Below are 10,491 nucleotides of genomic sequence, written 5' to 3' on the forward strand. Positions count from 1 at the left end.
TGCCTCTGCCTCTGCCTCTGCCTCTGCCTCTGCCTCTGCCTCTGCCTCTGCCTCTGCCTCTGCCTCTGCCTCTGCCTCTGCCTCTGCCTCTGCCTCTACAACAAGTTTTTAAAAAAACAAATTTGTTTTGTTGCAGATGGGGAAGGTTTCACTATGTAGCTCAGGCTAACCTTGTTTGCTTCTTTTGTTTATTGTTTTGTCTTGTTTTTATTATTCTGTCCCAGCCTCCTGACTGCTAGAATTATAGAATTACAGGTAAGTTTAGTTGTACAGATTAACATCTTTAGTCAAATGTTTTTTTCATAGCTTGGGCTACATAGTGAGTTCAGGGCTAGCTTAGGGTACATGACCATTTCTGAAGATAAAAAAACAATTCCCAAAGGCCAGTTCCATGCTCACCCTCTGACCTACTTCTCTGCAGCCTTGCCTAAGAGCATTCCTCCAGACTTTGCTAACCTGTGAGTGGCAACTGAGCTCTCTCTGCTTTGATTTGCATTCATTTAATTACTGAGGTGAACATTTCCCAGCAGGTATGTTAGCCAAATTAGCTTCCTCTTTGTTGCTTGTCTCTGTTCTTCACCCACTTCACCTTTAGGATTCAGGAGGTTTTGTTGGGTTTTCTTTGTTGTGTTTTGTTTTGTTTTCTAATTTCTTTGAGCACCCTGAGTAACAATGGTGTTGCCATCCAGCCAGATTTCCTACACTGATTTTTCCCTATTGTTTACCTTTCTATTTGTAACCCGTGTTTGTGCTTTTAACTTGTGGCCATAGCTCTTTTCTTCTGTGAGAGCTAGTGTGACTTCCAACCTTGACAATGCTCTAGGAGACCAGCGAGACAGCTCAGCAGGAAAAGGAGCTCTCCACTAAGCTTGCCGACCTGAATTCCATCCCTGGAACCCACCTGGTGGGAGGAGGAAGTTGATTACTGAAAGTTGTCCCTCTGGCTAACCACCCTCCCCCTCACATGCACACACATCATCTCATGAATTAATGAACATAATAACATTAAAAAAAAAAAAAAGACAAAATGCTCCAGAAAGCTCCTGTCATCAGACTCCCTCAGCCCCTCTGTGTCCCTTCGTAGAAGCATCTACCCTGCTGTTGCTCACCTCACTGGCTGTGTACTCCGGGTTGGGGGGGGGGTGTAGGATTGGGGAGGGGTCCGGCTTACTGCTAGTGGGAGGGACCCACATGGTTTCTCAAGAGCCCAGCTTCCTCTGGACCCACATACCTCACTTCTGCTGCTCACCCAATGTCAAGGCAGAGCTGTATGCAAAGTACTTGCTGTTAGAAGAGGAGGAGGGAGAAGAAAAGATAGGAAGGGCTCCACGAGGAAGCCCTTAGCTTCTAAGGGTCACAAAGTGCCTCAAAGGTAGGGCAAATGGATCACTGGATGTCTGTCTGATGTGTGGCCATCCGATTGCTTTGAAACACTACAGTTATATAAAAAGAAGACCTTTTTCCTCAAATAGAAGGTCTCCCTGCCATGCCCACGCTGCAGGGGGAGCCCTTGCTTCTGTGTCTTCTGCAAAGCAGACAGGGACCACACAGGAGTGGCGACGGTCACCAGGGAGCTACACTCTGCACAGCCACCCGGGGAGACCAAGGTCCCTGCACTTCGTGTGACCCTGCGCTACCCTGTTGGGCAATTGACCTCCCCTGGCTCACATCAACAGAGGGAGACGCTGCACCCTCTGCTCCTGCGGGAAAACTGAGGCAGGGCCAGGCCCACTGTCCAGCGCTGTTCCCTGGCCTGGCAGGATCGGATGTGAGACGTTCAGGATATGGTCCTGCATCCTGACTCCTCAACTTGTAGGGAGTGGCCTTCAGAACTTCTGTCCAGCTCTGCCCCAAACAACTTCCTCCCAGGGACACTTCCGCCGTGGCCTCAAGTCTGGGAGCCTGACGGGCGGGCGCACCCAGGGCAGGAACCGGACCTTACCGATCACTACGCCGCCTTCCCAGAACAGCTCTTGCCGCGCCTAGAAGGTGCAGTTCCAGACTGGCAGGGGCGGGGCAAAGGTTCCTATTCCCTGAGCCAATCTGCAGGTGTGTGTGTGTGTGTGTGTGTGTGTGTGTGTGTATGTGTGTGTGTGTGTGTGTGTGGTCCAAGAGCATCAGCAGGGGCCGCAGGAGCCGGCCAAAGTCCCTCTTTCTTGGTTGCACAAGCACCTTGACCTTAGTTCTTCAAAGTCTACGCTCCCATCAGGGTATAAATCAACCTTGAATTGCAGGTGTCAGATAAAAAGTAGGTGCTCAACAAGTATTTGATGAATGACTGAATGAATGAATAAACGAATGAACGAACGAATGAACAAACGAATGAATGTATGTATGAATGAATGAATGAATGACATAGAAGGTCTCTTGGATGGAGTAGACTCTGCCAACTTATGTAGGACCTGTGGTCAATTGAGGAAGGTAGTGAGTCCTCTGTGGTCTGCTGAATCCTGAAGTTACAAAGGAAGGGGTCTGGCCCCTGGAGTTCAGGGCCGGGTCATAGAGTTGGTGTTCTGGGTACCTCCTTCCTGCCAAAGAGGAGCTGGGCAGGCAGGGTTGACAGGTTGGGTGGCATAGCCGAGCTGACACTCATCTCCAGCATAAAACCTCACTTCATGGAGCCTGAACCTCCGTAGTACTAAGGAGAGCTTCTGTCACCTCTGACCAGGACTCAAACGTCCACCAAGCCAGAGAACATGAGGCAGCCCCACATCGCTGCCCTACTGCTGCTGCTGCCGCTGCTGCTCAGATCTGGTGAGTTGCAGTGGGGGCGGGGGAGTCCTGCTGCCATCTCTCTCTGTAAGGGCCCCTCTGTTCTGCTCTGACTTCCACCGGAGCCCCCCAGTCCCTGGGCCTGCCTGAGTCTAAAAGGAATCTCTTCTCAGTGATGGGGTTCCCAGAGAATATACTCAGTGCCCAGATATTCCACCTCAGAGACCTGACTGGGGGAGGATGCTGTGGGAAGGTCTGGCAGAATATGTGGTCGAGGCCTTGAGAGGACCCCAAGTCAGGAGCTTGGCTAGAGCCACACCCCCATCAGGCTCTCACTGTGTGTCATGCTCTGAGCTAGAGGCCTTTCTTCCTATTCCACAGATGATAGAGCCTCAACACCTGTAAGATTAGAACCCAGGCCTGCAGACTTCCAAGTCCCTGGGCTTATGTGAATTGTGCTTGCTCTCTGAGCCTAAGAACTTTCAGAATCTGCCTGAGGCTCAACAGAGAGCTGGGGACAAGAGCTGCAGGCTGCAGAGGGTCCCAGCTCCTGCCTTCAGAGGGAGAAGCAGCCCCTGTCCATTTTGCACAGGGGTCAGCAAGTTCTAGCCAGGTGCTCTGCCTACCATGTTTCCTGTGGGATGGGCTCCTCACTACCAGGGAAACTCTCCCACATTCCTGGGCCAGATGAGCTAGCTCAGCAGCCAGCATGCTTCCGTGTCCTCACCTCACCTCCCTGGGCCAGGCCAAGTTTCCCCAGGCCGTGTCTCAGTCAGGGCTGGGGTTAGGAAGACATGAGTGGGTAACTCTGTGGGGATGCCCCCCACCTCCCCCAAAGTCAAGGAATGTTTTTGTCCATGACCTCTAGCAGCAAGAAAGCCCATTTCCTTTGGGTGTGACACTGCTGGCTCTTGTGGGTGGATCAATCGAGGTCACTGCCAAAGCAGAAATGGCAGTCTGCCCTTGGCTCACAAACTGCTGGAACCTGAGGCTGGACCCCCGGTGACATGCTCACTTCAGCCCAGGGTGACGAGCACCCCAGGAATCCTCTGGCTGGTCTCACCTTTTCTCAGACCTTAGCTATTCCCACCAGGGATCCAGGATGGACATAGACTGCCCTTAGGACATGGAGAGACTGAAGGACCAAGCTGCAGGAGAGACAATGAGTGACAGGAGACTGGAGGGAGGGAGAATGCACAGAAGGATCTTGCAAGTTCCAGGAGGGAGGAGGGGGAGGAGGGGGAAGGAGGAGGGGGAGGAAGAGGAGGAAGAGGAGGAGGCAGCTTGCAGTGGATCTGTGCCCTTGGCAATGTTGCAAGTTGGTTCTTGGGGCCTGGAGATCAGTTCCAATTGAGTTCTAACAAGATGGGGACTGTCTTTGGTCATATTTTCATTTTACTTTATATTATTTTGAGATTTTATTTTTATTTTATATTAAGATTTTATTTTTATTTAATGTATATCTCTGTCTCTGTATTTCTTTGTCTCTCTGTCTGTCTGTCTGTCTGTCTGTCTGTCTCTCTCGTGTGTGTGTGTGTGTGTGTGTGTGTGTGTGTGTCTGTGCCTAGACGCTTGTGTGTTTAAGTGAAGGTAGTTTACCTGTGAGACCAGAAGGGGTTGCTGGACCCCTGGGTGCTGGGAACTGAACTAGGAATCTCTCTTAACCAACAAGCCATCTCTCCCGCGCTTTATTTATTTATGTTTATTTTTTACTTATATGAATGCTTTATCTGCACGTATGCATGCATGCTATGTACATGCAGTGCCTATGGAGGCCATTAGAGGGCATCAGATCTGCTGGAACTGGAGTTACAGTTGACTGTGAGTCACAACATGGGTGCTAGGACCTGACCCCAGGTCCCCTGCCAGGGCTCTCAACCATTAAGCCACTTCATTTATCCTGAAACAGGGTCTTACAACATTGCTTCAACTGGCCAAGCACTCATTGGGTAGCTCAGTCTGGCCTTAAACTCTAGGCAATCCCCCTGCCTCTTGAGTGGAGAGCACTGGGTAACAGCTATGACCCACTATATACTATGCTTTGCATTGTAAAGGGCACCTTATGAACATGTGCTCACAAGCCACACAAGCCAGGAGTCCAGAGCACAATCCCTACTTCCCAAGACCATCACATGTGATCCTATCTGCTTGATAACCTGCTTTGAGAAACATCTGCTCCTGCCCTCAGCAGTAGCTACCTCTTGTTCCTCTATGTTCTGGTTTCCTTGGGTTTCTGGCACTGTGATAAAATATCATGACAAAAAAGTAACCTGGGGGATAAAGGGCTTTGTTTTAGCTCGCTATTCCAGGTGGCAATCCATCATTTCAGGGCAACAGGAACCCGAAACAGCTGGTCACATCCAGAGTCAAGAGGAAATGAATATATGTATATTCACTATTTATGTTTAGCTCCATTCAGAACCAACCTACCCCCTGTGACTAGGGAATGGTGCCATCCACAGTGGGTTGGGTCTTCCTACATCAATTTACTTAAGATAACCGTCCACCACTCCATAGGTGTACCCACAAGCTGACCCAATGTAGATGATCCTCTACTGAGACTGTTCCTAGGTGACTCTAGCTTACAGCATGGTGACCACCACAGCCTGTCCACAACTGAACTCTACCCCATCATTAAGCCCACAGTCTGGATTTTGGCTCCCTGTAGCATTGCACATGGCATGACTAGGAGCTAGCTCCACAGGAAGAGGAATCCTGTGACATCCTTAAGGGCTCTGGGCACCACAGGCCATGTATGGCTCAGCATGGCCATTTACTGTCCCTTTGACCCTCAGTATCCCAGAATGGTTTTCTCTTCATCCCTCCCTCTGGGCTCAAGTAGTGGGGCTTAGAGAAAATCTGGCCAAGCAGGAGAGACCTGACCATGCCGAAACCCGTTCAGTTCCCACAGACCTGCCCAAGGGATCAGTAACTAGGAGGGTGCAGCTAAAGGTCTGGGGGTGCCTGGGCTTGAATCTAAGTCTGGAATGGAGTTTATGGAGGTCAGGTGAAGAGTGATGAACCCCAGGAAATGGACCCCATTCCAGGTGCCCTTAGAGCTGCCCTATCCTCTTCTCTACGTGTGTCCTCACCTTGATGGTAGTCCAGCGGAGACAGTCAATGTAGTCACAGTTGGCAAGAGGGCTCAGTCCTCAGGAAGTACAGTCCTCTACAGTCCTGCGAGGTTGTTGAAGCCAACTCTACTCCCTTGAGAGCAGAGAGTGACCATGGGTGTCTGGACCTCAGTGGGACTTGGAGAGAAGTTGAAGAAGACTTGGTCATTCTAAAAGACCGAGAGGAGACAAATCCGAGAGGAGCCCTGATGGACAAGCTGTGGAAGCAGCCTCCGGGGTTTCCTCTGTCATTCAGAGCTGAGCCTTCAGAGAGTGAAGAAAGAGAGACAGACTCCACATCTCTAGAAGTTGAGGCCCATGCACTATCTACACTTTCATACTTCAAGGCAAAAACAGGGGTGCAAGGTGGAAGAAGAGATCCCTGTGTGGACAAAAAAAGTGTCAACCTGCTCCAAGCAGATCAAGCCACATAGCCATAGAACTAGCTTCCCTGGTTGCTCTTCCTTGTCATCAATGGACAGGGACCCTCTGATGAGGTAGGAGCAGGCAGTAACAGACCTTGGCTTGGTAAAGATGGCTGATGACCCCCTTTGCTTACTTGCAGGGACTGAAGGGGCCAGGACTCAGAGAGGTAAGTGGGATCAACTGAGGCACAGGAGTGGCTGGACACTTACACACACACACACACACACACACACACAGAGGGGGGGGGACAAAAACAGGAGAGATGCATGGGGTAGCAGGAAAGCCAGCCAGAGTGGCCAAGCAGAACTAGAATCCAGAAGGTAGTGGAACAAGGTCCAGGATAGGTGACACCTTCGGTGCTGTGCCATGACTATCCTTTGGCTCATCAACCCCATGGAAGACATGACATATAGCCATTCTTCAAGGACCTGTGTCAAGCTCTGGGTGTGAATTTTCCATGTCAGCTCAGTCTTCCTGATCCTGGGTTGAGTCTTGTCACCTTGTTATAAGTGAGAGGCCTGAGGTTCCTGGGAAGGCAGAACTAGAAAGAGTTAGCCTGTATCAAAAGCCTCTGATCTGCCAATATCCTGAGCGGCTCAGGGACCAGAAAGGGCAGAAAACTGACAGAAAGGGAGAGCTGGCAGGTGGAGTTTTGGGTGGAGCTGGAGCCGTAGAATCAGCCCCCTCCCTCAGAGAGTGATTCCATGTTCTTCCAGCCTGTGGGCATCCAAAGATGTTCAACCGGATGGTGGGCGGGGAGAACGCCTTAGAAGGTGAGTGGCCCTGGCAGGTCAGCATCCAGCGCAACGGAATCCACTTCTGTGGGGGCAGTCTCATCGCACCAACATGGGTCCTCACTGCTGCACACTGCTTCTCCAAGTAAGTGGCCCTGGCCCTTCCAGCTTCTCACCACGGCTTGGGACAAGACCGAGCCTGTGCACAACTGTTCAGCACCACGGACAGCACCATAGTCATTGCACACACCCCCACCCCCACCCCATGCCTTGTCCAGTAACACCCACTGTCTTCCAAAGTTTTCCTTTAGGGATCGGGACAGATAGCCCAGTGTACTGGCTGTTCTTGTAGAGGACCAATGTTCAACTCTCCATATCTACATGGTGGCTCACATCTTCCTATACCTCAAGTTCCAGGAGATCCACACCCTCTTCTGGCTTAAGCAGGCTCCAGGCATGCACACAATGCATAGACACATGTGCAGACAAAACATTCATACATATACATAAAATAATTAGAAATTTCCCTTTGGGTCCAACCCTATGCCTGGAAGCTGCAACTACTGCCTCAATTCCTGCCCCACCAGCTGCTCTGTCAGTGATACCTGGGGTCCTGTTCTAACAGGCCCCCCGACCCCCACCCCCCACATACACACACCAATCCAGAGCTCTCTCTCTCTGGTTTGGGGGTATCAGATAAGCCTAAGATTTGGAGCAGAATGTCCCTCTTCCTTACCCCATTTAAGATCATCTCAGAAGACAGTTTCCCATCCCACTCGTCCACGTGAGACACCTGGCCTCAGATTTTCAGGGTCTCCACACATACCTCTTTCCTCACGGATCTGCAATTCCTCTTTCCCCTTTGTTTTGTCCATTATTGTGTGTTTGGGGGGAGGGGCACGTGTCTGGTGTACTTGTGGAGGTCAGAAGACAACATTTCAGAGTTGTTTTCTCCTGTCATGTTTTGTCAGTGTGTGTGTGTGTGTGTGTGCGTGATAAAACTTGGGCATTTACGCTTGCACAGAAAGCACCTGTACCTGCTGAGCCATCTTGCCAGCCCTTGCAATTATTTAAAAAAGCTCAGAGGTGGTCTACCTGGGGCTCAGAGGCAGGCCTTGGGCTCATTGTACCTCATAGGTTTATGTGTGTTACAGCAGGCTTTTTCAGGTAGGACTTAAGTCTCCCCATCTTACAAATGAGGAAACTGAATCACAAGGAATTTGTTGGGTCACTTACCCATGGTCACCTGGTAGCCAGGGAAAGATGGGTGATTTTCAGTTTTTACAGCCTTTATCACGAGTGCAAAGAGATGTGTCAGATACTGCAGTGGACCAGAACCACCTACCCACTGTGGGTCCCTCTCCTCATGGAGGAGGGTACCCACACCAGTTCTGCTCTTCCCATTAGCACTTCGGACATATCCATATACCAGGTCCTGCTGGGGGCACTGAAGCTGCAGCAGCCAGGACCACACGCCTTGTATGTCCCCGTGAAGCAGGTGAAAAGCAATCCTCAGTACCAAGGCATGGCCTCCAGTGCCGACGTGGCTCTGGTGGAGCTGCAGGGGCCCGTGACCTTCACCAATTACATCCTTCCTGTGTGCCTTCCTGATCCCTCGGTCATCTTTGAGTCCGGCATGAACTGCTGGGTCACTGGCTGGGGCAGCCCCAGTGAACAAGGTGAGGGGGACTGAGCTAGAGGAGGAAGGGAGATATGGCTTAAGAAGGGCCAGGACAGCTTTCCTGTTGATACTGGTATACACCATCTCTATTCACATGGGTGGGGCAGGTAAGAATGGAGCAGGTGCTGTAGTCGGAACTGCTGTGCATATGGGAACCAGGAGGGGGAGACAAGCAGGCCTGGGACTAATGAGGGAAAACACAGTCCCATTAAGTTCTGAGGAAGCCCAGGGAGGGGCAGAGTGAGCTGTGGTTCTTGAGAACCCAGAGCCTCAGGATCCTGATTACAACTGTCCACTGAGCTGCAGGCTCTTTCCCTCCCCAGACCGACTACCCAACCCACGGGTCCTGCAGAAACTTGCTGTGCCCATCATTGACACGCCCAAGTGCAACCTGCTGTACAACAAAGATGTCGAGTCTGACTTCCAGCTCAAAACCATCAAGGATGACATGTTGTGCGCGGGCTTCGCAGAGGGCAAGAAGGACGCCTGTAAGGTAGGGGGTTATGGCAAAGGCTGCAGACCAGCTCTCAACCTGTGGTTCTTCACAACTTTGGAGGTCAAACAACTCGTTCACAGGAGTCAAATATGAGACACCTTACATATCAGATGTTTACAATTCATGAGTGGCAAAATTAGTAGTAGCAATGAAAATAATTTTATGGCTGGGGGGTCTCCACATCAGGAGGAACTGTACTATAGAAGGGTTGGGAACCATTGTTCTAGAGGGAGCTCAGTCCAGGTCGAGGGTAGACTGTGGTTCCATTAGCTGGCATGATAAGCAAGTCTTGGATCTGAAATGGGGGCCCAGAAGCCGCAGTTCCAACAAACCCCACACTGGGCGTATGCCACTGGCAGGCAAGCTGGGACAGCAGCAATGTGCAGGCTCATCCATGCACAGGGCCAGAGCAGCAATGGCCAGTGGGGAGGCTCCTTGGAAGGAGCTTTGTGGTGAGCAGAGCACCCCAGGGTCTTCGTGAGGCCAGGGTAGGTTCTGATGGCCCTCTGCTTCCCCACAGGGTGACTCTGGAGGCCCACTGGTCTGCCTTGTGGACCAGTCATGGGTGCAGGCTGGGGTGATCAGCTGGGGAGAGGGTTGTGCCCGTCGGAATCGCCCAGGTGTCTACATCCGTGTGACTTCTCATCACAAATGGATCCACCAAATCATCCCAGAACTGCAGTTTCAGGGGAGAGCCGGCAGCCAGCAGCAACAAAAAGACTCCCAAGGTCAGCAGCGCCTGGCAGGGAACTCCGCCCCCTGCCTGGCTGCCCATGCAATGGTGCTGGCCCTGGGAGCACTGCTGCTCAGGATCGTCTAGGGCTGCCCAGCCCCGCAGGTGGAGCCCCACCCACTGTACATTTGTAAATACTGTGTCCCCGTCTGCCATGCCAGCTGCTTTTATATATGTTCACCTCCAAAAAAAAAAAAAAAAAAGAAAAAAGAAAAAAAAGAAAAGAAAAAAAGAATCGTGGACTGTGTGGGGATCTTGGCAGGGCTTTAAAGGCCACAAGCTATGTGCTGGAAGATTTAGAGGGCATGATTCCTAGTAAGATGGGACCCTTGCAGGCACACTCAAGCTAGAATGCTCCTGAGCCAGTTGCCCCGTTGTCAACCCACAGCTGTCTCACTGATGCGTGTCCCACTTCAGCACTGTGGACAGTGAGCGGGTCACAAGGGCTTCAGTAGGAACCACGTGGAAGATAGGCGGAGGCACATGCTGGGGCACAGACCCTAGTCCCACCCAACCTCTCTAACATCATCCCACAAAGGACCCGTGCATTCTTATAACACTTCAGGAGTCCCCTTCAGGGGCAACACACACTTGAT

General features: G+C 51.3%; 1 protein-coding gene across 1 annotated transcript; it reads left to right on the top strand.

The window, feature by feature from the left end:
• The first annotated feature begins 2,632 nt into the window (after positions 1-2,632).
• LOC110284297 (serine protease 27) lies at positions 2,633-10,080 on the top strand. Its single transcript, XM_021150015.1, has 6 exons — positions 2,633-2,754; positions 6,391-6,417; positions 6,968-7,130; positions 8,393-8,664; positions 8,990-9,159; positions 9,683-10,080. The coding sequence occupies exons 1-6, from the start codon at positions 2,697-2,699 to the stop codon at positions 9,980-9,982; spliced, it is 990 nt and encodes a 329-aa protein (XP_021005674.1). The 5' UTR covers positions 2,633-2,696; the 3' UTR covers positions 9,983-10,080.
• Positions 10,081-10,491: the final 411 nt, after the last annotated feature.

This window comes from Mus caroli, chromosome 17 (assembly GCF_900094665.2).
Source record: "Mus caroli chromosome 17, CAROLI_EIJ_v1.1, whole genome shotgun sequence".
NCBI classification, from domain to species: domain Eukaryota; kingdom Metazoa; phylum Chordata; class Mammalia; order Rodentia; family Muridae; genus Mus; species Mus caroli.